Here is a 27,102-nt window from a genome sequence, read left to right as displayed (position 1 = left end):
TGATGGCAAATACCACAAGGTGGTCAGCATCATTTGTCATTAGGGAAATCCAAATTAAAAACATGAGAAACCACTTTATGTCCATTAGAATGGCTTAAAAAAACCTGACAATACCAAATCCCAGCAGTTTCTTATCAAGTTAAGCATATACTTATCATATGACCCAGCAGTCCCACTCTTAGGTATGTATTTACCCCAAAGAAATGAAAACTTACGGAGGCGTTTTTTCACAATTGCCAAAAACAGGAAACAACCCACAGGTTCTTTATCTGGTGAGTGGCTACACGAACTATCCATACAATGGGCTACAGCTTAGCAGGAAAACGAATGAACCAGTGGTACCCATGTCGACATGGATGGACCTACTATGAATGCACCAGGTTAAGTGACAGAAGCTTGGATGGTGGCTTGATGGGAACCTTTGGGGTGAGGGTGCTGTTCTGCATCTTGACTGTGGTGGGGGTTAATGACTCCATTGGTCTAAACTCCTAGAACTTTGTATGTTACCATATGTAAATTGATAAAAGTAAACCATTATTGGGGGCCCATCTAGTTAAGAGTTTTATCAGATCCTAAGAAGGTAGGTATTCCACTCTGAGTGGACCATTATTTTTCATATGAAATACTTTGGCGTTTAGGTAGGTCGTCAGCCCTCTTTGGCGGTGGAAGAGAATAGTGTGTCTATTCAGCAGACTTTGTAAACCTGTGATGTCTTTTTTTTTAAAGTGAAATTTGCACTCAAGCTAACGAAATCTACCATTCTGCATCAGGGCTCTGTCCTAGTTGCACTCTTACCACTTTTGGAATGGCTTCGGGACCCTTAGATACAAGAATAAGAGGAGTTTGCGTTTTCTTTTTAGCCTTTAGTGCCCTGAATTGCTGTGACTAATGCCTGAAGGCTGGTCCTGGGGCTTGTGTGCAGAAGGAAGCGAGGTTTCTCTTGCTGGAGATTGGGACATTTTCTTTGGGAAAGACCCTCTGTGTCCCAGGCTCCCCTCCATCCCTTCTGTTCTCTGGGGCTGCCTCTGAGATGGCTTGTGCAGAGCGATCTTAATGATGAATCACGCCAGACATTTTCTTTTCTTCTCTGCTTGTCAAAATTGTGATGATGACAGTGTGTTACTCTCAGGGAAGGGCTTTGAATTTCAAGTTTCTTCAGTCGAGTCCGTGCTGCCTCTAGAGACATCCCAGTGGGGCACTGTTTGGGGGCAGGTGAGCCTTTTTGTGCTCAGTGTATTATGGGAAGATACAGCATTTTTGTTCTGCCAAAGCTGGAGCTCATGTCCTAATGGGCTTTTAGCTTTTTCAGACTTACTCCTCTTGAGAGTGGCGATCACCATTTAAAATTCGCCAGCCACCTCGTTGGAGGAAAGCGATGCTTTCTCCACAAGAGTATCGCACACTGTTGGCGAGGATCTAGAGAAGGTGGAATCAAAGTGTTGCTTTAAATTTCTATAAAGTGGAGATAAACAGTCTCACACTCAGACCTAAGATAAGGCATTGGTCACGTCAGCATTGTTGGGATTTGCATTTTGTCCTTGTGGATTGAGAGCTTTGAGAAAATCCACCTCTCTCTAATGCCAGGTAAAAAGCTTCCTCCCTTCCTTACACATCTTAGCTGCCCTTTCTTTTAATTAAAGTTTTTTCCTCGCTAATGTTGGAAGAGCTTCCTAAAGGTCACACTTGAACAGAGCTGCAGACGGGAAATGCAGATTATAGTATCCTGTGTTCTCACGGGGGAAATTGTCTCTTGAATCTCTCTGCCTCTGGAAAGTGCATTTTTTCTTTCTCATTTCTCAATTTTGGTTAAAGTAGTGCGGGTGGGAAGGAAGGAATTTTTGCTGATATGTAGCCGCACTGTCGGATGGCAGAGGAACAGAGAAGGCAGTCCAGCCCGAAAAGCAGGGCATGCCGGCTGAGCGCCTTGCAAATGTCACGCCTTGTGTGGCAAGAGGAGGTTGCATGTGCAATGCACGCACTTGTCCTCACTGCAGACAATGCCATCTTATTCCAGCTGCAAAGTGTTTGCCCTTGAAACCTCTGAATATGATTTTGGGAGAAGTTGTCGTTTGGTTTCTGTGGCCATGAAGGGAGCCCCTGCCTGACGAGGGTGCTATGAGCGCTCAGTCCTTCTCTCTTCAGGTTAATGTTGTCGTGTGTCAGTGCTCTTGGAGATCAAGAAAAGATTTTAATATAAAAAAACCTTCAGCCAGCCCACCAAAGAGAAATGCATTTTGTGCATTCTGCTCATCAGGGAAGAATGGAAAAGGAGGATAAGTTCAAAAGAGGGGCTTCAAGTGGTAGGAAGCTAGAAAAGTGGAAACACCCATTACATTATCTCCTAAGTGTCAGATAAAATACCTGTGCAGAGACTTCCTAGATCGGTCTAGTGATTTGTGCCTCCTCCTCCTTGGGTTGGTGTATGTTTGGGCTGCCCCATGTCACCTAAGTTAGGGGCTTAAAAGGAATTCTCCTAGATCTGTCTGTTCTTTTGTGTGAAGTGGCAAATTAAACAGCTTTCACTGGGTAGGGCTTGAGTTTGGACCTTGTCTTTTTTTTTTTTTTTTTAAATTGTGTTTTTTTAGTATTTTATTTTTATTTATTTTTATTTTGGTGGGGGGAGGAGGTAATTAGGTTTACTTATTTATTTTTAGGGAAGGCACTGGGGATTGAACCCAGGACCTTGTGTATGCTAAGCATGCACCCTACCACTTGAGCTATACCTTCCCCCCCTGGACCTTGTCTTTAAAGACAGAACAACTAAAAAGTGTGGAGATGGTGTCATGTGTCTTCTGAAGTCTAACCTAGTGAAGTTCACAGCTTTTTGCCATAAGGAGAGTAAGACTAATTCAGTCGAGGGATCTGAATGATGCAACATGCAGAACATCTATGAAGGCACACGGGTTTGCAGCTGCGCAGCCGTAGCTTAGGTCAGTCACTCGTGGAAGCGTGGTGAGGGTGGCAGTCCATCGGACTGCGCTGGGAGGAGGTGTGAGAGGTGTGTTGTCCCAGATGATGGCATTCCTCCTTTAATTAACACGAATAGATTAAGGTTCAGCTCACACCTGTTTGGTTATAGTTCCCTTTCCTCACATTGTACCGGCTTGCCACGTGTTAACAGCATCTTCTGTTCTGGTTTTGATCATTTTTGCAAATACTCATCAACTCCTCTGCTTAATTGCGTGTTTTTCCTTCTTGTCATTGATTCTGTGTGTCTTTCGCCCCACAACCTCTGGTCATGTTTACTGCTTTGAAGTGTAAGTGACTTTTTACTATCAAGCCACATCCCCATACTGTGAGCCTTGCTGTTTCTAGTGGTTAACATGAATGTGCTGCAGTGGATAAGTTTGTTTTCTTGTGTGGTTGGTAAGTTTCTGGAGTAGGCATGTGACCTGTTTCTGTATAAATATAATTATATGTAAGGGCTTGTCTGTCTTCCAGGGCTTCCCTGAAATTAAATAGATAACTAAACGAGTTTTGAGAGATACGAGGTGGTGTCATTAAAGGTAGTTTCAGAAGATGATTCTTGAATCATCAGCCTCTGGCTGGCTGCATCTCTTTTGCCTTGTAAATAGTCCCGTTATTTTTCTCTATAGGTAGTTATCAGGACCTTCCCAAAAGCTTTAGAAACTAAGAGACTTAAAACATTAGAGAGAATGATTTGTTCTACTAAGATTTTGCTTGGAGAAGAGTTGTTTGCAGAAGCACTAAATTACATCTCATTCTGCCTCTTCTGTTAAGACCTTGGGCAAGTCCTTTTCTGAACCATAGCTCATCTCTAAAGCTTTGGGGGCTTAAACCAGATGATTTACAAAGATACTTTAAGAGAGCTAGTGTTATTTCAGCCAAATTTTCAGTTTGCCTCCTTAGATTGATTATCGTGGAGCAAGTTTGTAAGTCTGTAAGAAATCCTAATCGAAAGGTAGAAAATGACATTATCTAGTAGTAAAACCACTGTTTTGAGGCATGGAAATGAGTAGATGACTTCATTAAAAAATAAAAATGTATTGACCCTGATTGCGTTGGACAACGTTCAGCAGCATACAAAAGAACTGTGTACGACACTGCAGTTCTTGTAAGCGTTGCTGGAGTAAATAGTTGCTAGTAACAGACTTTTCAGTCCCTTCAGAATCTCTGAATAAGACTTACTGAAATCACTTGCCTTGGTACTTGGCATCTTATTAGAATTAATAGCTACGTGGTAACAGGGACATTGCAAGAAAAATCTTAAGTGATAAATGTTTCAAAATAGCTAACTTCTTGGAGGACACTGCTTAACATTATTGGAACAAGGATGACATCTCCATGCTGTTTAAAATGGCAAGTGGAGGTGGTTACTTTGTCTCACTTTGCAGGGAGCGTTTAGCACTTTATTCTAGGCTTTGTGATGAATTGTTCACAAGTGGACGAATGGGTGAATTTGGGATGGGTGGGTGGGTTCCTCGTAGGTGAAAAGACACTTGGCAAATCATAATATTTTAATAAGCCCAAGAGATTATTCAGAAGACGGTGGTACAGAGCTCTGAATGTAAAGAAGAAAGGAACCTTTTGTTTTTGTCAAAACACCTGTGCTCACTGGAGGAGGGTGTTTAAGTGTTTAAACTGTTTCTTCCTTCTTACGTGCTGTGTAGCACACACGCACCCAGAGACACTTGGGTTTAGCTAACAGTGGGTTCACTACGTTTGTTGGCTGGATCAAAAAACTGTTAGAAGTATTTTGGAAAAGATTCAGGTCCTTTTGCACCTCAGGAGATAAATATTGCTGAGATGCTTTTGACCAAAATGTCATGTGAAAGAAAAAAGGGGAAATTTGTGAGAGCAAAGAGACTGCCACAAGCAAAGACTGAAGGAAGCAGGAGATAAAAGAGACCACGTGAGATGGGTGGATGCCCCTCAGAGTCCATCGCAGCAGTGATCTTTGTTACAATGTGTTTGTTACATAAGTCTGAAAAAAATCTGTTGTGCTCATCTGACAGTACTGTGAACTTCATTCTGATAAGGAACCTAGAAAGTAAAAATTCCCCCAGTTCTGTGTCCACATAGTGATTACTATTCAGGTCTGCTAACAAAGGGTAGTTACTTTTTCATGCTTCTCATTTTCATCAAATTCTCTGAAGCAAAATAACATCAGTGAGAAAGAGATAGGAACTTGGAGAAGGAAAAGGATGGAGTGAAGGTCTCTGTGCATCAAGTCACTGAACAACCGCTTCGTGGGTTGTTTCACCTTTTTTTCTCTGTTCTCTGAGTCTTTCCACCTCACTTTTTTTCCCTTCCATGTATTGATGTCTGTGAGCAAGATGGAGCCTGGACAGCTGTTCTGTTTTCTCCTTTGCCCCTAAAGACTTTGTGTGGAGTTTCTAGGTATATACCTAAAACGGTGAAATTGTAGTGTGATAAAACATTTTGGATGTTGTGGGGGATTTATGATAAAAAAAGCTCTCATCCTTAGTATCGTTGTCCTGATAATAACAACTTTGTGTGGTATTTGATCATGATCCCTTATTGTTCCTGATTTTCACGTGAAATCAGTGTTCCCAAAGGGAGACGCATTTAAGAATGGCCTGTAATATTTCATGGCCCTGGAGCCCCCTCTTCTGTTGTTTTTAAGTGTAAAAATACGGACCTTCTCACATCGGGTACATCCCTGCCTCCTCACCATCCTTCCCCCCAAACCTGGCCTCTTTTCCCTTTCTTTGTTTCTTTTTCTGTTGTCATTGTTCTGAATTTTGATTCTACTTCCAGCAGTTACTCTTCAGAACAGAGCTTGTCCTACAGAGGTGCTTCGCCTGGTTACCTCTTTTTAATTAAAAAAAATTTGGGGGGGGGCATTAGGTCTACTTATTTATTATTATTGCTATTTTTAATGGAGGTCCTGGGGATTGAACCCAGGACCTGTGCATGAGAAGCATGCACTCTACCATTTGATCTATACCTTCCCCCACCTCCCAGTTACTTTTGAGCATTGGTAAGTCCCTGGCTTACTCAGCCCTTCAGACTTTGCTGTGAAGCCCTTGTACGCACGCACTCCGAGCCCTGCTCTCAGTGGCCCGCCAGCTGGGAAGTGTCCAGTGAGCACCGTGGTCTGTTCGGGGATGCGCAGTCTCTCAGCCGCTCCTCCCACAGGTGCTGGTACACGTGGGTCTTAGGACTGCTGGTGCAGTACCTGCCCGTCCCTGGGGCCGCACCCTGCCACCTAGGTTTTGGGCGACGTTCTCCACGGAATTTTGATCTTCCTGTCCTTGTTGCTCTCTGTGGTTTTTCCTGAGGGCATTTGGCAAGACTGAAAAACGGTGTCACCACTGCTACTGTCTGCCAAGAATCCCCAAGTATGTTTTTCTTTTTTTCAAATTTTCCCATGGTTGACCTCCCTGGACTTTGTTTTGAACAGCTCTCAGCCCTTGGTTAGAGGAATGTTTCTTGCTAATTCTCCTTGACCCTGGGCACTGACTTCCAGCAGGAGATAGCGGCTGTTTCCTTCACTGGACTAATCTCAGGCCAGGTGTCCACAGCTCAGGCTGAGTGGTACCCATCCCTCAACTGGAAGTGCCTTCCTCCTGCTCCTCCCGGGCTCACAAGACTGGCTGGTCCTCAAGGCATCTCCCATCCCTGCCGTCCTCCACTGCTGGCGCTTTCTGTTACTCCCGTAATATCTTAAATTTTATCAAAGCACATCTCTCGCTGCTTTAAGTATGTGTTTACTCCTCTGATTTCCCCACAAAACAGTGGTTCTTAAGGGGAGGGACCTGGTCTTGTTTGTTTTGGTATTCCCCGTGCCTGAACTTGGCACCCGGTAACCACTCAAGAAATGTTGGAGGAATGTTGCCAGTCGAGTCATGCAAGGAACAACGTGGCCCTCTTTGGATACGTTGTAGGATAGACAGAGGTGCCACTTAGACTTGTGTTTAAAGAAAGAAATGTATCCTGGTAAGAAACTATGAAGGTGACCATTTTTATTTGTATTTTCAAAATGTGGGTAGGAGGCAGCACTGGCCAAGCTGCATCTACAGAGTCCATTTTGATTGTGACTACTAAAAAAGGTCGTGAGGAATTTAAGAAACTTAGCGCAAACAATGATAATGATGGGGGAATTAGAACTTTATGGGTGTGAAGAAAGGAATGTGGTTAATTTGGGTAGAGGACACCATCACAGACCCAGGTAGACCAGCCCAGTGTGATTTCCATGTGATCTTGCTTGAGAGCAGAGGGTGGATCAGGGCTACCCAGGTTCCTCCTAGATCGATAATTCTGTTCTAATTTAATTTAATGAAGTTCTCTCCCTCTTCTGACTTGAGGGTTTGGGGAACTGGCCAGATCAACAACAGCTATTTAGCGGTCTGTGACTTTTCTGGAAAGTGGAGGGTGATGACATTAAAACCTCAGTAACCAAGGAAACCAACCCTGCGCTGGTGGAGAAGTGAGATGCAAATTTAACTGAGGGTCAAAAGAAAATCTGGCCTGTAGAGAACAAACTTATATAATATTGTATATCAACTATTTATATTGAGATATAGTTGATATACAATGTTATATAAGTTACAGGAATACAACATAGTAGTGATTCACAAGTTTTAAAGGTTATATTCATTCCATTTATGGTTATTATAAAATATTGGCTATATTCCCCATTCTATACTGTAGATCCTTGTAGCTTATTTATAGTAGTTTGTACCTGTTAATCCCCTACTCGTCATTCCCTCCTCACTTCCCTCTCTCCACTGGTGCCGCTAGTTTGTTCAATAAAAAAAAAAAAAATAAATAAATAAATAAAAAGACTATCTGGCACTTCTAGCATTAAGCCCATGCAGTGAAATCCCAGGGAAGATGGAACGAGAGGCAGATGCACCAAAGTAACGCCTGCTCCCTTGGAAAGAGAATAAACCGTCAGAGGCAGCGGTCCAGGAGAGTAGGTTTTATACACTGAGCTTACCCAGGAATGCTCAGTTTACATGCACTCTTCCTATAAAGCTTGATTATTTTTGTGTATACAGAACCTTTTAAACGTTTTTGATAAAGCAGAGTTTTTACTTGAAGGCCTCTTAGTTGTAGCTCTAGTTATTGTGTGACTTAGAGCATAACCACAGCAAAAAGCAAATTGTCTTTGTTATTGTTGCATTTAGTGCTTCCTCTACGGGAAAAATTGTTGATGTTAATCTAGTTTATAGAATTTTACCTGGGAGTTGGGAATCGCAAGGAGAGTTAATTTGGCAGTTGTTAAATCTTTTTTAGCCTCAATTCTTACATGGAGCTCAAATGATAAAGCAGATACGATGAAACTGATCTGTTGCCACGCCCATCCTTCCTTCCATAAGGACTCCGAAAAGGACTTGCCCAAAGAATCGTTTAAAATTACCAGTTAGTCCAATGAAATCTACCGCAGTCCTGCTTCCCAGACTACCCTGAAATCATGGAAGCATAAAACTCTCAAGACCTTCACATTAAAGTATCCCTTATGCGGGCTGCCAGCCAACAGTAATTACCTTTCTATGCCTCCGATTTTTAGGCAACTCTCTGAAACACGTGAGAAAGACAGAAGGACTTGAGGAAAGAGAGTTGCAGGGGCTGAGGGTGAGTGAGGCGGCTTGTGAGAAGAGTCATCCAGCAGCTGCCTTGAGGGTTGGGTTACCGTCTTCTCTGTTCCTCAGATCTCACTCTGTTCTGTTTTCCCTTATCCTGACCCGTATATTGATTAGGAGCGACAAGAAAAGCTGTAGGTAATTCTCGTGCTAGGGAAGCAGTTGAATTTGAATATAGTCTGGATTATTTTTTTCCCCATTCTTAATGGCCACAATATTTTGGAGCTCAAATATTATATGCATTGTTCTGGGCTCAATAGATTTATATATGCCAATATTGCATATACTGATTTTTCAAATATGATCATGTCCTATTATGTATTTTATTTAATATACAATGACAAATGGAAACATCCTTCTTAGTATAGCTGTATGCTGGGTATGCAGCATATTTTAAATTTAATTATTTAATGTAATTTAGCTTCTTGAAATGATTCATAAAAATTATTTTTAATTCTAATACCAAAAGCCATCATTGAACTCTTTAATTATGACTGTGTGTGAATTTTCCTGTTGTTAAAAAGGTAGTTTTTAAAAAACAGTGATTCATTAGTTGCTGCTTATGGTCCAAATGATTATGTAAAATAAAAATGACCTTAATAGGGTTACAAATACAGAAACTGGCAACTAGACTATTAACTAATGATATATTTTAAAGCTTGGTAACATTTAAAGATTTTATAGTAGGATGAATTAGTATAATTTTCCAATTATACACACTGTAACATTTTTGGTTGGATATATTTGACACTATTGCTTAATTACTGAAATTAGTTTCCGGTGATTTTCTGTTGGAAGGGTTCCTTAAATGTGTTCTCTTTCATATCTTTCTATCCCACCTGTTCCCTTCTGTGGTATAATTATATTTTGTGAGGAACAAATAAGGTGGTTGAAGAATGTGTGATTGACTATTTTCAGCCTCCTTATTAGGTTCAAAGCAGGAAAACCTTTTTTACATAGATTTACTCCAGAAGAACAGGGACCTTCGAAAGCTAGGTTTTGGAGTGTAAAAGGCTTTAAATAGGATCTGTTGTCTAGTTGTTACGTATTAGTAACTTCCCAAATTTTACTGGATTGTCTGAGGGCTTTTCATGGTAAAGATAGTCTTTAAACACTGACTGTTGCTTTTTTGAAAGAAGAGGTAAGAGGATACTTAAAAAATAAAGTTGCCTAAACATACTGTTCCTAGGCTGGCCAGTTAAATTAAGCTGATTGTAAGGTAAATAGGACCACAGTTTCTGTGAGCAAATATTTTTATTGCTGTGTGTATGGTACTTTTTGTCTAGTTGTCCTATGCATTATTGAAAATGAGGTGTTGAAGTCTAAATCTTCTTGTTGAACTATTTCTTCCTTCCGTTCTGTCAGTTTTTGCTTCTCATACAGTGGGGCTCTGTTATTAGGGGTATGTGTTTAGATGTTTAGAGTTGTTCTCCTTCAGACTGACCCTTTTATCATTGTATAGTGATACATCTTTGTCTCTTACGACAGTTTTGCCTTGAAGTCTGTTTTGCCCGATACTTGTGTGGCCACTCCAGCTCTCTTTTGCATACCCTTTGTATAGAGTATCTTTTTCCATCCTTTTCTTTCACTTTAATCATATTTTTGTCTTTGGATCTAACATCTCCTGTAGACAGCATATAGTTGGATTTTAAAAAAATCTATTCTGCCAGTCTCTGCCTTTTTGATTGAAGTGTTTAATCTGTTCACATTTAATGTTATTATTGATAGAGCTGGATATCTATACCTGCCATTTTACTTTTTGTTTTCCACATGTCTCCAGTGTATTGTTCCCCTGTTCCTCCTTTACTGCTCTCATTTGCACCAAGTGAGTATTTTTTAATGTAACATTTTAATTCCTTTAACGATTTTTCTCACTTTTTTCCCAGTCATTTCCTTAGTGGTTGCTCGAGGGCTTACCACATACATTTTAACTTATCAGAATCTGCATCAGATAAATTAATTCCAATGAGGCAGAGAAACATTACTCCAATACAGCTCTTGTCCCCATTTCCCCTTTTTGTGGCATTATTGTTATACATGTTACATCCTTATGTCACAAAACCAACAACACATTGTTGTAATTATTACTTTATGTACTTTTCTATCTTTTTTCAAGAACATAAGAGAAGAAAGGAGAGTAAACATATTTACAGCCTTTTGTTACAAGAGCCTTCTCGTTTCCTATTTCTAGTCTTCATTTATTTCTGTGTGTTCCCCATGTGGACTCGTTTCCTTAGTCTAACACAGTCTTGCTCCCACTCACTTCCTTTTTGCTGTTGTTGGCAAATGTATTGTTGGGTCTATAACATACAGAGACTTATGTGTGTGTATTGTTTTATACAATTGCTTTTAAAATCAGTTATTGGAGGAGAGGCTATATCAGATACATGATTTGCAAATATTTCTCCCATTCTGTAGGATACCTTTTCCTTTTGTTGGTGGTTTCCTTTGCTGTGCAGAAGCTTTTTAGTTGGCTGTAGTCCCATGTGTTTATTTTTGCTTTTGTTGTCAAATCCAAAAACTCATTCCCCAAGACGGATGCTAAGGAATTTACCACCTGTGTTTTCTTCTAGGCGTTTTATAGTTTCAGATCTTACATTCGAGTCTTTAATTCATCAGTTTTTGTAAGATAGGGGCCCAGTTTCATTCTTTTGAATGTGGCTCTCCCGTCTTCCTGTCACTGGTTAAAGAAAAGAGTGTCTTTCCCCCACTGTATACTCTTAGCTCCTTTGTCATAAATTACTTGACCATATATACATGGGTTTTTTCCTGGGCTCTCCCTTCTGTTACATTGATCTGTTTGTCTGTTTTTATGCCAGTACTGTGCTGCTTTGGTATAGCTTTGTAACATAGTTTGATATCAGGAAGTATGATGCCTTCAGCTTTGTTCTTCCTCAAGATTGTTTTGGGCTATTTGGGGTCTTTTGTGTTTCCATACAAATTTTAGGATTGTTCTATTTCTGTGAAAAATGCCATTGGAATTTTGATAGAGGTTACATTGAATCTGTAGATTGCTTGGGTAATATGGACATTTTAACTATTAATTCTTTTAATCCATGAGCATGCGATAGCTCTTGTTTGTGGCATTCTTGTTATACATACAATGTTTGTGTTGTCAGTCTCTTTCATCGGTGTCTTATAGTTCATGGCATACACCAGACAAATTTCACAATGATGACGTTAACATAATATTGATGCCTTCCTATTTGGGTTTCACATGCTTTTGTCAGTATTTTCTCATTTGTTCTTTCTCTCCAGCATAGAACTTTGCATACTTTATTTTTGTCCTAGATTTTTGCACAAAATGAACCAAATATAAAATCTCTAGGAATTTTTAAGATACACCTTTCTCTAAGTTACATCAAATGTCTTCTAACCTTTATTACTTCTTACTACCCTCTTGTGATGGGGGCTAATGACAACTCTTCTTGTCTCCGCAGTTGAGGTGGAAGTAATGAGATTCTTGTTCAGTGATTTTTCTAAGTTGGGGATTACTGAGTCATTCAGCTGTGCAAGGCCGAGCCTATTAGAAACACTTTGTAAATACTAAATGATGGTGATGGCAGGGTCATTAATTCTGTCTAGGTCTCCAGTCCCCCATTTCAGTGCTTCTCTCTCTGTTAATAGTTCCTCAGCTGTTTTACATCACAGTCGTTTCACATCGAGCTAATTATTTTGCTCAGGTTTACATTTTTACCATGGGCTGTATCTATGTTCAATTTTTTTTTTTTTTTAACCAGCTGGAGAAGTCTCTCTGAACTCTGTTGACCCAGTGGGCCAACAGAAGGATATTGGATTTTCACAGATTAAACCCCGCAAGTGTTTTCAGCTGTAGTTCTAGCCCCCAAAGTCTCATCAGTTGCAAAGCGATTTTCTTTAGAATATTCTTGGCATTTGTTATTTACATAGCAGATCTCATTCAGTCACATACCTTGAATCTGCCAACATCTTTCGGTTCTGAGAGGCTTACAGAAATGGCAGGAAACTAGGTTTCAGGCAGTCTCTGCAGTCTCCAGATTATAATGTGGATTGCCATCTTTTTGTGCTGTCAGAGGGGTTTATGATGATATTTGAGTGCTGAAAGGGATCTTGAAACGTCAGTTACAGCATTGTTTCATGAAAGCTTATGAAATTTGGTTCAGATGAGGACTATTGGCTAGTGTGAAATTTGTTAGGTGAATAATTGATGGTGAATTAGAAATTTGTACTGGACTAAAATAACACCACACAAACAATTTCCTAGATGAAGATCAGACTTCATCATCCAAACTCATTGGTTAATCTTAGTATTAGTTCTGTTGGCTCAGCCATTTAGCATCTATCATTCAAAAAAATTTTTTTTTTTACTTTATTTTTTGGGGGGGTGGGGAATTAGGTCTTTATTTATTTTACTGGAGGGACTGGGGATTGAACCCAGGACCCTGTGCATGCTAAGCATGTGCTCTAACACTGAGCTATACCCTCCCGCTAGCATCTGTCATTTGGTGTGATGTAATACACGGCTCAGAACACCATCTATAATGTATTTTAGCCAAAAATACTTAACTTGACACTATTGGGCATTTAGATAAAAAAAAATTTTTTAACCCACTATTTCCTATAAACGAATCTATAAACAAATAGCACAGGGAAGCAGCCAGACAGGTCCTTCTGCATTCTACCTGTACTGGTCTCTTCAGTAAATCAATGTCATAAAAATAGAAGTTGTGCTAGATTCAAAGAGACTTAAGGAACAAGCAGTGAGATACAATGCCTGGTCTTGAATTGGATACCAGCTTCAACAAACCAAGTATAAAGGAAATTTTTTGGGTCAGGGCAATTTGAAAATAGTCTGGATGTTATGTATGAATTGAAATTTACTGAAGTGCAGAGGTGGACAATATTGATGAAAAAATCTGTTTACCAAAAAAGTCTACATAAATATATACACAGTAAAACGTTGGAAGTATATACACTAAGATGTTAGTAGTGGTGCTCCCAGGTGATGGGAATGTGGGTTATTTATTTAGTTTTTTGCTTGTCTCTCCTAATTTTCTCCAAATTTTCTGCAATGTACATGTCTTGCTTCTGTATTAATAGAAACTTACTTAAAAGTCTAAAATAATTTGTCCTAATCAGGTGGATTGTTTTAATATATTTTACAAGTTTTTTTTCTTGGTAAGGGTTTTATAATCTTTGGGATTCTCCTTTGAATTATCTTTAGATTCTACATACATCTCTTTTTATTTTATTTTATTTTTATTATTTTTTAATTCAAGTGCCATCAGTTACAATGTGTCCATTTCTGGTATACAGCACAATGTCCCAGTCAGGCATATACATACATATGTTCATTTTCATATTCTTTTTCATTAAAGGTTATTACAAGACACTGAACAAAGTTCTCTGTGCTATACAGCAGAAACTTTTGCCTCTCTCTTTTCAAAATTTAATTTTTTATTATGGAAAATTGCAAACACATATAAAAGTAGGTAGAATTATATAATGAATTTCCATGTACTCATCATCCAGCTTCAGAAATCAGCAGTTACGCCCAGTTTATTTCATCTCTACCCAGCATTCCTCTCTACCTATTGTTTTGAAGCAAATCCCACATGTCATATCTTTGTATCCATAAATAGTCGATATGTATTTCTAAAAGATAAAACCATTTAAAAAATGGTATCACACCAATCAATAAAATAACAGTATTTCCTTAATATAAGAAGATATTTTCTTATTATTCACATTTATTCAGTCTTACAAGTGATTTGCTCTAGTTATGTTGTTTGACTCAGAGCACAAGTGAGTTCCCAACATTACGAGGGTCACGTGTCCATTAAGCTCTTTTGATCTTTTGGTTTCTCTCTCCTTCCTCACCGTTATTTTCCTTGTAATTTATTCGCTGGACCCTCTGTCTTTTCTTATTTTCTTATTTCTCACATTCTGCATTTTTCTGCCTGCTCTCTTGACATTTTAAAGCCCCAAGACTGGAAACTGTCCTCCAGAATGCATCTGAGCAGGGCTCCCATTTAAAGCTTATAGAATATACTTATGGAGTATGTTTGTAAAAATCTGTAAATTGGAAGAACTGACTTCCATCCTAAAGTCCTTTGAATTTAAGACTCTTACAGCCTTGATTATTTCAGTAAGAAGAGACCTGTTGAAATGGGATACACTGGGGTAGACTTTAGGGATTCAGTTACAAATTTTCGATAGGAGCTCATCAGACTTCCTTTTCAAAGCTAAATGAAAAGTTTACCTTGAAAGTACACTCAGATTTGATTGGGTTCTCTTGAAATATTATTTAATATCCTCAGAGAGCTTGGCTTATAAAATGTGCTCTTTGTTGTGATACCTGTGTACTATTTTTTGTTTTGTTTTGTTTTGCTTTTTTAAAATCTCACTGCTCAGGCTAAGGTCCAGATTTCCACTGGCTGCTTATCGATTTGTCTCTAATGATTGCAGGTGGAAGATGACAGTGATGCAGAGACCTATGGAGAAGAGAATGAAGAGCAGGGAAATTATTCTAGAAGGAAGATAGTCTCTAACTGGGATCGATATCAAGATACTGAAAAAGAGGTCGATAATGAAAGTGGAGAATCACAGAGGGGGACAGATTTCAGCGTTCTCCTCAGCTCTGCAGGTATGAATTTCAGTTGCATGCACGCTGCTTAGTGTTGTGTGAGTTGCATAGACATTTACGTTCCTTTTAAAAGAGCATTTTAATAACTAGCAATTCATTGTTGTTTGGATTTTAAGTGCAGGTAAAGGACAGTTTGTCTAATGGCGTACAGGGAAAAAAAATGACGCTTCTTTAAGTGGAAGTCAGGATTTCCGTGTACTGATGCAGAATGACTTAAGTCCTGGTTGAAATGGATGAAAGGCTTGATAGAAATGAAAAAGACAAAACTATGCCTCTCTACATTGGGCAGTCTGAGAAATAGAAGTGTTTCTTTGATTTCAGAGGGATCAGTACTTATGTTTATACAAAGCTTTACAAAGTTTCTAGAATATATGCTTTTTTCCCCTTCTTTCATAGCCAGGGATATGCATGTTAGTCTGTCACATATGAAAGCCGTATGCGTCTGAACACCAAGCCTTTTTTGTTTTTGGACCGTCTTCTCTATCAAGGTGGAAGGCTCCTTCCTTCTGCGACCAGCTGTTTTTAAAGATTGACTCTCTGGAGTGACGTGCACCAGTGTGGAGCTGGAGGGGGAGGAGCAGGAAGAGGAGCAGGGCTGGCTGTGTAGGAGGCTGCCCCCTAGGGGGGTGTGCCGTGAGAATTTAGAGGATGAATGGAGGATAGATTTCGTGGTTTTCGGGAGTTAGGGATGGGGTGGTGAAAGGTGGGTGTATCTGTAAAAGGGCAACATGAAGTTTCCTCGTGGTGCTGGAACTGATCAGTATCTCCAACCTACAGAAGTGATGGAAGTGTGTAGAACTTAGTATACACACACACTCACGCAAGTGAGTACAGATAAAACTGGGGAAATTTGAGTAAGACTGGTGGATTCTATCTATGTCAAATGTCAATTCCTGGTTGGAATATTACACTATAGTTTTGCAAAATGTTACCACCGAGGCCAAGTGACTAGAATATCTTTCTGTATTATTTCTTATAACTGTATGCGAATTTATAATTACCTCGAAAAAATTGCCAGGTTAAAAAAAATTAAAGGGTGAGGATATGAGATGCTGAGAAATAAAGTGAAAATAATATTTTAAGACAGTTTGTTTTGAATTCCTCTTCTCCCCAACTTTTGTGTTGCTATTAAGTTACACCTTTCTTTTTTCTCATCTGGATTTTTGAATGCCTATACCAAACTAAGAATTGTAGAAGAATTGCATACATGTTTGAAGGCAATTCAAAATACTAGTCTAACCCAAGAGTTACGCACATTGGCTTATGCTTTTGGTTATTTATTTTAGCATTTAATTTATAACATAAAACTTGGCGTGGTTTAGGTCTCATATGTATTTTTCTTGCAGTCTGTTTTTGCTTGTAATTTCTTAAGTGGCTTGTTTATCTGTGATTAGTTTCTTGGGAGATCACAGCTGTTAAGTCTTTTGATATGTGCTTACTTTTCTTCCCAGCTCTGCTATGATCTGTCACTTTCTTTTTACCACAGCATAAGTCTGGGAAGAGAGGCCGTATGATGGGGGTAGGGCTGTATTGGTTTACTTATGAGATGTGGAATTCATTCTGTGATCATAAAATATTAAGAGTGTTCTCTGAAATCCCCCCTGGAAACAGCAGGCACTCCAATAATTGTTGAAGGAACCTCAACTAAATACCATTCAATCAATTGGCCACAATTAAAAAAAAAAAAGTCTAACAGTGCTCTGTATTGGCGAAGACGATGAACACTAAGAATCTCAGCTCTTCTCGTAGGAGAGCGAGCTGGCAATGTCTAGACAAGTTTAGGACGGGCACATCTAACAAAGTGATTTTTTTCTGGGTTGTACATTTACTTGTGCAACAGGGCAGTATACTAAAAATCAGAACCATTCCAAGGAATACGGTCAGCCTAGCTAGAGAATAAGCACGTGCTCTACCATTGAGCTATACCCTCCCCTAAGAGCATTTAACTTAAGATCTACCCTCTTAGCAAATTTTAAGTATGCAGTACAGTACTGTTAGCTGCAGGCACCAGACTGTGCGACAGATCTCTGGGACTTACTTATCTTGCGTAACTGAAACTTTCACAACCAGTTTCGATTAGTGGAGTGAGGGCATAATTACTCTAGTTTGCATTTCAGTCTTCTAAAGCGTATATAACCTTTTGATTCTATTTTCTATTTTTCTTTTAGTATATAATTTCTTCCCTAAGTGCCAAAGTATCCAAAGTTAGACGTAACCTACCAACGTTGAAAATTTTGATTTTCTATAAAAAAGTTTACGTTTAAGTTCAGCTTATGGTGTTACAGTCTCTCCCTTGTCACTGTTGCTTCATATAAGGAGCTCAGGCCCCTGAGTCTTAACGGATCTGGATTTGAATCCTGTTTTATCATGTTTCCGTCTAATCTTAGGTAACACATTTCTCTTTGTAGGAAATGCAGGAATACTAGGAGGTAACAGTGCTTGATTTGATGATGTCAGCATCTTACCCCAAATTAACCACTGATTTTAGTTCTACTTAGTAGGTAACCATGGTGCCTAGATTTAGTATTTATCTGATTTTTTCTTTTTTTTTTTTGGTAGAAGCTTAATTAACTCTATTCATTAAGACCAATTTCTTTTTTTCTTGAATGTTAGACATAATAGAATTTTTGTATCTTTGTGTTCCTGAGAAATTGAAAGTTACCCTTGGGCATAATATAACTGATTTAATTGATTTATTGAGTCCTTTTTTGAATAATCAGTGGTGGTGATCTGAGTTGCTGAGCATTTAAAAGTTGGTGGCCTTCGGTTAAGTCATAAAATACAGACTTTTCCCCTTTTAGCACTTGGCTCCCTATAGTTATTCGTCTGTTTTTCTCCTTCATCTCAATGTCTGCCACATGCCATGAAGAATGGCCACTGCCAATGGAATGTGTGAACCAGACTTGGTCTCTCAGGCAAGGTGCTATGCTTTGGACTGTAATTGAGACAGTACTTTCTATTCCAGAATTCGCTGTGCTGTGCATACTCCTCTGGTCCAGTTCTCATCTGCCATTCTGACGGCAGACCTTTTGCTAAGAGAATATGTAGCTTAATGTGGTATTGTTCTCCTACTCAGATTTCCACGACAGCAGTGACATTTTTGAAGACCACTAATAAATTCAAAGAATGAATTCCTATTGCGCACGCAGTTGGTGTACATGTACGTGGATGTATTAACTTTTGAGGACAGTTGGTCATTTTTCAGTAAAATACTTCCAACTTTGGAAGGTACTCTAGAGAAATTCTAGCACGTGTGCACCAGAAGACATGTGTGTGAATGTTCAGAAGAGCCACAAATGGAAGCAACTCAAGTGCCCATTAAGTGGAATGAATATATAAATAAACAGATGAATCTCTCAAATATAATGTGAACACACCCAAAATACCTCAGTATGATCCTATTCACATAAAGTTCAAACATGAGAAAAAAAAGTAAACTGTATTATTTAGGCATGCATGTTTAAATGGTAAAATGAAAATCAAGAAAATGATTATTACAAAAATCAGGGTTGTGGTCTCCTCCAGTGGAGCGATGAGGGGTAATGACTGGGGAGGGGCCCACGGTGGGGGTGGGGTGGGGTGAGGGAGCCTGCCGTGATTGTCGGCAGTATTCTATTTCTTGGCCTGGATAGCTGTTAGTTATGTTTATTTAATAATTCTTTAAACTGTATTTATGTTATGCCTATTCTTTTATTTTACGTACTCTCAATACAAGGGGAAAAAGTCTCAAAATGAATCTCTCTTGGTAGAATTTCAGTTACTACCGTAGACCATGGGAAACATTTTTGGGGAAGCAGTCCTTTTCAGCACCCGCCAGCTGGGGTCTTCAACATGCAGGTGCTTTCTGCTTTGGTTGAGGTCCTGGCCAGGGACAGTGGCATCTCATTTTTATAAGTGGAGGATATGGGAAGAGGATGAGTTTGCTTGAAGTCCTACTTTTCCTGGTAGGCTTGGGAGTCTTCAGATAATCTTTTTAGTAGTCCTTCTGTAAGCCTTCAGCTGGTAGCTTGTCATGCCTCCAGCTTTTCTTCTTGAACAGTAGTGTTCTTGCAGCTCTAACCTCTGTTTCATGAGCTTGGAAAACGGTACGATACTCTCACATTCAGGCATAAAAAGTTAGCTCTTTAGCAAATTTTCTGCCTCCCACTTTTTTTCAAGTGGTGAGTTACTGAAATCACGCCATATGCTTTATCCTTTTCTCCCCCCGAGATGTCACAGATAGCCAGAGCTAGAAAAATGTTTACAGTGTGAGCAGGATGCACTGGAGCAATATTGAAAATAAACTTGAGACAAAATCTTTTATGTGCAAGTCTATAAGCTGTTTATTTTAAGTGGAACAAGTACCGATGAAATCATTAGCCCACGGTGGGCTCAGCACAGTTGTCCAGGCATATTTTTATTTAAAGCTGTTACAGGAAGAGCCCTTCTATTTACTAGATGGGATGCTGCCTGACTCGTGAATCATTGAATAAAGCCAATTAGACCTTCAAAAAAAAAAAGCAGCTATATGTCTTCCTCAGGGTAATTTTATGAAAAGGTAATTTTGGGGGTAGATTTTAATTATAATATTATATGTGTATTTTGCCTCCATCTCCTTTTGCCAGCAATTAGGCTGAAAGGGAAAAGAAAGCTTGTCACTCTGGCAGCCTGTACTTTTTAATTAAACTTTGAACCTCTTTTCCCATGAGGCAGCAGGACAGTTGAGTCGGATTTGCCCTCATTGATTCAGTTCTTTTTGTTCTTCTCTTTTTATACAGTGTGCATGTTACTAGTTTTTTCCACTAATATAATCTCATGTAACAAAGACAGTTTAGTGGAAGAACCTTCCCTTTTGATGTTTGAATAATTTGAAATAAGACAAACAACGACACATAAAAAAATCTTTATTTGGACGATGACAACAAAAAGACAGGTTAGACCACACACAGCACAACTCTTTCCTTTCTTACAGCTGGGCATTGAAGTGGGTTGAATTTGATTTTTCTTTTTTCAAACCTCCAGCAATAATTAAACAACTGAATACCTAGAAGCTTGTTTGCTGCCCCTACTGGTCTCCGGCACCATTCTGTGTTTTCTATTGTTTTGATGAATGTTCTTCTCTGTCTCTCTTTACTGGTCCAGCTGCCTCATTTTTGTCATGTCCATCATCGTTATCAGTTTTCCTTTCCTTGCTCTGAAACTGTTTCCTTTAACAAACCCAGCCTAGGCAGCTTTAATTCCCTTTATGCTCCCTTTAGATCTGTGACCTTTCGATTTCCATTTGTGGAAGGATTCTTGCTGATTCTCTGTGACTTTTTTCAGTGCTGTTTTTTGCACCTCTCTTTGTACTTCCCAGCTCTCTTCTTTGTTCCTCCATTGTGGGTTACCTTATTGGCTTCTTCGGCTTTATTTTAGTGCTTCTTTAGCTTTTTCATGAGATAGAATTGTTTCCCTCTTTTGCTCCTTTGATAAAGTCTGTCCATTTTATTCCCCCACAATGTGGGGAAAGGAAATGTAGATCGTCTCTACAGGTTGCATCATCTAAGTCATCCAAAAATTTCAGCAAACATCCAGTCTTTTCCAGAGATATCATTTCAGCATTTATAGCATGTCTGTTTCCTTCTTGTTGAGCTCTCAGTGTAAATTACACTTTATTTTGTTTTCTCCTTTTTTTTTTTTTTTTTTACACAAATTAATCTTCCTTGAAAAGTATTAGAAGGTCTATGTCTTTATGCTTTTGGCCAGGGGTCTCATCAACTTTTTAGCAAAATCGGACACTGCAAATACTGATCCCTTAAATGCTTTGTATATGGTGTTTCTCATTTGAATATTTTGTGCTTGACCTTTTTCTTCTAATCTTTGTTTTATCACCAAGGGCTGTATCAGTTGAGAAGCCTTTTATAAAAAGGAATCTTTTTTTACATCACTTTGTATATTCATCAGTCATCAGAGACATTTTATACTCATCAGAGAGGATTTTGCATGGAAAGCTCCTGATTTTAACTTTATCTTTATTTCCATGAGTCTTCCTCTCCCCCTAGATTTCTGATTTATTATTAAAAGATATGAATTAGGAGCAGCCAGTTGGAAGAGGTGCATAGGGCAAGTTATAGGAAAAGGCAAGGAGTTTTCATGCTTTCCGAGGGTGCCACTCTCCTGGAATATTTCCATGAGTTTTAACTTTGATTTTTCCCTTTGTACTTCTATCAACGTCTGTAGGCAATTCAACCTGTTGACTTTTATTATCTCCAGAGGTACTCAGCTTTCATTCAGTTTGATCTGTTTCTTAAAAAGTTTCTCATAGCAAATTAAAGTCATTGAAATAATACTTGGTTTGATGATGGATTTTGGTCCCTGAGTAGCCATTTTCCCGCCGTCTCCATTTTCGGCGGTTGTGGCTGTCTCTCTGAGCCCAGTCCTGCAGAGCTGAGCCACAGGACCATCAGCAGTGACCAAAGTGTCTCAGGTTCATTTTACGAACCCAATGTTTATTTATGTAGATTATTAGATAAGCTTGATTATTCTTGCTTAGAAGTATCTTAATGACAGGACATTATTGAATCTTTTGGGTTTTGACTTGTGTTCCAGATACTGTTCTGGTGGATAAACATCTAACTGGCAGCGTCATCAAATCTGCATGTTAACAGCATCTCACACATTGCTCTCAGTGCTGCTGTCTCCCCGCTCAGTCTCTTTACTCTTGTGGACTCATACTTCCCTTTAAAAAATGACCATCATATAAAGGAGGGTTTTGGGGGGCAGAGCAAATGAGTGCTCCTGATCCATGTCATATTTAAATAGAAGTTGATAAGTTCTCTTTACTTGCTCTAGAAAAAGAATAAAAGAGCTATTTTGGTAAAGCCTTTAATGAAAGTCAGTTTGGAACCTGTTCTAATATAATAAGCATGAAACATAAGTTTAAAGGCTGTGAAAAGGGCAAATATAACCTTAGGATTGTGATAACAAAGTCGTCTGTTTCATTAAGTGCCCCTGAAATGTACTGTGTGTATTTTGGTAGTAGAGTGGAAGGTGAATTTGATTAATGATGTCACCTCAACTGTCACTTATTAGCTACATGTCCTTGAGGGATTGAAACTCTTGGAACTTCCTTTTTAATCTTTTAAAACTGTGAATTAGAAATAATACCTGCCTTGCTTCAATTCCAGGATGGTTGTGGGGATCATGTAGCATTATTGAAAAATTATGAAGGTGCTATACAGAGTTAAGAATTATTTTGTAGGCAAAGAAAAACAAACTGCTGGGGTAGAGTGTGTAAGTGTGATGACCAAGAAAAGCCAGTTGTCCTGTTTGAAATTAGGCCATTAACATGGGGCTATCATTAAAATAATGACATAATCCTGACATATGTAATTAGAATATAAAACAGAATGTCATTAGCTCATTTTCTCTTTTATGGGATTTATTGACCTCTTTCAATCTCTACGGCTACAGAGGTGACACAGAGAACTTGAAAGATGATTAAAAATGGGAAAAATCAGATCTTTGATGAAAGGTTTATGATGCCAAGGGAAAAAGCCTGAAAGGTAATTTACTAATTGTCATATGTGTTTCAAGCCCTAAAAACAACGGTAAAAGACCAAATGTGCTCATCTAAAGTGTAGGGGATACAGGTCAGATGTTTGTGTGCATTTTGTACATGAGATGTCAACTGGGCATATAAGGAAGTATTGGGGGATCATTTTGATTGGAAATCTTTCAAAATTAATTGGGTTTTATTTGACCAGAATGGATTCAACAATGGTCCTTCCCGCTGCACAGGGACAGGCAAGGTGATTTATCAAGGAATTTTTTTTCACCGTATAATTCTGTTCTCTTGGCTTCTTTAAATTTTGCAGTGGTTCTATTTTATCCAAGTGCATTAAGTTAACACATCCAGTGTTCTCAGAAGGGTTAGGCTTAAGATAAATAAGCAAGGAACATGTGTGTAAATGGATCCCTGTGGCCATTAGTGACCCTGTGAAAAAATGACGTTAAGCTGACAAGCTGATGACAGTAAGTGTTGCCATTTCCTGAGTACCTCCTGGGTGCAGGCTCTGTATAAGATGTGTCACATAGACTCCTTTCTGTATCATTGATTCAGAACTGTAACTGTAGGGTAGATTTCATTATCTCTGCATGTGTAGAAATTAAGCCTTAAAAATAACAATAAATAATATGAACAAAATTCACGTGTGTAACAATATATAGCAGGGTAAGGATTCAGACTTAAGTATGCCTGGATTCAAAGTTGGCATCTTTCCCACTTGATACTCTGCATTAAAATCTTCGTATATATCATTGTCTAAGATTCACATTCACTTGTCTATTTGTTTCTGCAAAAGGAAGCTGTTTCCATTTGGTCTGCAGCTTGGGAGAGGGTTTGTGGTTGGTTAAGAAGTTGCCTTTGGGCTGGAGGCAGAGACTCAGGCAGAAGTCCGGAGGCCAAGGAGTCCAGTCATGCTTAAGGGCGAGCCTTTCAGAGGGGCCTCAGCCAGCCCTGTCTCAGGCTGGCCTGAGGAGTTTGGTCAGGTGGTTGTCCTTGATGAATTTTAGCTCCTCATCCAGGAAGTGTTTCTCCAGGAAGTCACAGGGATGGGAGTCTCTGTGGGTGAACCCAGGGCATGCAGATTCAGCAGGCCCTGGTTCAGGGTTTCTCCCAGGGCCACGGCCCCCTCGTTGGCACCCAGGCTGTGACCCCACTCGTCCTGAGGCAGCTTCTGCACGTCCTGGAAGAGGACTCAGCTGCAGCCTTGGTTTTGCATATTCTGGAGATGTTTGGCACCCTTGCATTTTTCCACTAGCTCATGGCTGGCCGTACTTCTGCAGTGGGAATAGAAGCCCGGAGAGAGAGACAGGTATGGGAAGCCCATAGCTGCAGGTTGACCAGGTGGGTGATGGCAGCTTTGACCTGGTGGAATAATTCTGGTGGATGTGGGAGCTCATGGTTGATTGGAGACAAGGAGCTAACCACAAAAAAGGTGTTACTATTCTGAGAAGCAAGGAGATGGTCCTGGAGGCTTCAGCTGGAGAGGAGATTAAAGGATGATCAGAGGCTCAAGCAGGGAGCAAATCGTTGGGTCTGTTCCACCCAATATTGTTGAGGTAAGAGACAGACCCAAGGACTGCCTGGTGATGCTCATTCTTTTGGTTTTCTTTAAAAAAAGCCAATATCATAAATGAGGAAAAACTCAAATGTCCATTTTCCAGTTGAAAGGCGACATAACTCAAAAGATGAGAACACATAGAGGTTACCACTGTGTCTTCCTAGTGTGCTGTCATATTTGAAGTGGGATGGAAGGAATACCTTCACATGGTTTGTTATGAGAACACTACATTGGTCCCAGAATTTTCAGTTACCTAGGAGTTGAATTGATGCTAATGAAATATCATTATCTACTGCTTAACTTCGTGACTGAGTGTGGTGTACATTCCCCAAATAGTGAGGATGTCAGTTTACTGCTTTTCATAACCTGTGATGAGAATTCCTCTTGGAAATTGAATCTGTATCTTACTGTTTTGTTGGTACTTGTGAAGGGGACTCAAGAGCCTGTCCCCCTCTATTATCCCTTAAATATTGCATCCTGCGTGTTGTGCGTGGAGGGAAATATTTCATTTATAATAACAACACTGCTAGTCTCTTAAAATCGTGAAGTTTGAGAGTTGGTTTTGTCTATTCATCTGTTGCTAGCTAAGTGGATAATTTATGTGGCTTTAGTATTTTCCTTTAGAATTCTGGGATTATAAAGAGTTTTCTGCTTTGTGTTTATGGAGTTTAGTTATTACAGCAATTCATAGTGAAATTTGAGGTCATCATGAATAACTTTGAATAACCAAAATTAGTAGATTTCTAAATTTGTTATCACAGATTTCTTCCCCCATGTTGGGAAGACAGCATGCGTCACATCTGTGAGACACGATCAGACAGACCTTGGCTGTGTGGCATTCTGCTGTTTACAGATTTATAGAAACTTCCAGTTTTAGAGATGGAAAAATCCTTGGAGAGAACTCTTTCATTATCTTTTCATTTCTTGAGCTATTTTTGAACATTTCCTAGGAATTAAAGAGGATGAAGTTTAAGGAGATTAAATGACTGTGTACATGGTCATAATATCGACCAGCTGTCCTTGACTTCAAACTCAGGATTCCTAACTGTATTCATTCATTTACAAACACTTAACCCGTGTCTACATGTGTCATGTGTCAGGCCAGGTGCTCAGAGTACAGCAATGCCTAAAACTCCCTACCACAGGAATATTGTTGGGAGAGGCAACAAGGGTCCTGAGCATTCCTGCAGGTTCTTGCTGTACAAGCCAGGGATGCAGGACCCTGACCACCCTCTATCTGGGGCAGTGTGCAGCCATGCGGGATGAGGGAACATCCCACCTAGGCAAAGGTCAGGCTTGCTTCCACTTACCGTTAAGAACAGTGAGTCTCCTAAGCTTAATGTTCATTTCCTGTGACATAACCCACAGCATGTACATGATTCTAGGATGAGCTCTTTGAACTACCACTCTAAGGCAGAGGGGGCAAAGGAACCAACACAAATAAGCAGGAAGCTTTGGCTGTGAGTAATCAAGTCCCTGGTCTCTTATCCAGAAGGCTTATGCCTTCTGCCAGCATCCATGAAACAGTAATAGGCTAACTTATTATCTTACGAATAGGTAAATCTCAGAACCTGCATAGCCCTTGGCAAGTATCACTTATGAGATGATATAGGTGAGAAAACCAACAATTTTAGTTCAGTGTGGGAGGCACAGAGTGTTGTGGGACAACTAAGGGGGAGGCTGGGAAGGTCAGGGAGGCTTTTCTGAGGGCATTGCTATTGGACTGATCATACTAGATTTTCTGTCTGTTAAGGGTAGATCTTTTTATCCTTGGCATATGTCAGAGTACACAGCATGTGGTTCACGACTATAAGCTAGCTGAATGGATGAATAAACTGTTGTTTGTGGCTACTGGGTGTGATTTTGTGGCTACTGGCTATGATATATTGCATCAGTGGTTCATACACTTGCTACTAAAGTTTGTCTCCTTTTAGAGATAAATGCACCCCAGTGTTCATAGCAACACTATTTACAATAGCCAAGTACATGGAAACAACCTAAATGTCCATCAACAGATGAATGGATAAAGAAGATATATGTGTGTGTGTGTGTGTATACACACAGAATGAAATATTACTCAGCCATAAAAAAGAATGAAGTAACGCCATTTGCAGCAACATGGGTGGACCTAGACATTATTATATTGAGTGAAGTAAGTCAGACAAAGACAAATATCATATAATATAGCTTATATGAAAATCTAACAAAAATGATACAAATTCTATTTACAAACCCAAAACAGAATCACAGACATAGAAAACAAACTATGGTTACCAAAAGGGAAAGGGCAAGGAGGGATAAATTAGGGGTTGGGGATTAACAGACACACATTACTATATATAAGGTAGATAAACAACAAGGACCTACTGTATAGCACAGGACAGGAACTATATGCAATTTCTTATAATAACATATAATGGAAAAGAATCTGAAAAGAAAATATATACATATGTACATGTATAACTGAATCACTTTGCTGTACACCTGAAACTAACATTGTAAATCAACTACACTTCAGTTAAAAAAAAAAAACAACTGTAATCTTGGGAAGATAGTCTTCAATGAAAAGCAACTCACTTTGCAACCTAGCATATATCTGTTCCAACAAGTGAGGAAAGTGGTCGAGTTGCAGAGTATCTTGTATGTGGATTCATTTAATACTAAGTGATATTAAGGCTCAATTATTTATTTTTGAACTTTTTATTTACCTAAAACTTCTTAGATTGTTTTTTAGAGGAGGTTGCAATGATAGTTCCCTTATACACTTCCCCGCATATTAAATAACATCTTAAATAAACAGCACATTTATCAAAACTAAGAA

At 39.3% G+C, this 27,102-nt stretch overlaps 1 protein-coding gene and 1 pseudogene across 1 annotated transcript in view; one reads left to right on the top strand and one right to left on the bottom strand.

Annotated features, from left to right (window-relative positions):
* AVEN (apoptosis and caspase activation inhibitor) overlaps positions 1–27,102 on the top strand; it is a 153,257-nt gene that overhangs the window by 20,926 nt on the left and 105,229 nt on the right. The window contains exon 2 of the mRNA XM_032481588.1: positions 15,021–15,198. Coding sequence (XP_032337479.1) covers positions 15,021–15,198 — 178 coding nt within the window. The remainder of the gene's footprint in view (positions 1–15,020; positions 15,199–27,102) is intronic.
* Positions 19,470–23,967, bottom strand: LOC102522538 (annotated as a pseudogene).

The sequence above is a fragment of the Camelus ferus genome, chromosome 6 (assembly GCF_009834535.1).
Source record: "Camelus ferus isolate YT-003-E chromosome 6, BCGSAC_Cfer_1.0, whole genome shotgun sequence".
Classification (NCBI taxonomy): domain Eukaryota; kingdom Metazoa; phylum Chordata; class Mammalia; order Artiodactyla; family Camelidae; genus Camelus; species Camelus ferus.
The sequence above is the reverse complement of the archived record's forward strand: the minus strand, read 5'-3'. Positions and strand labels throughout refer to the sequence as shown.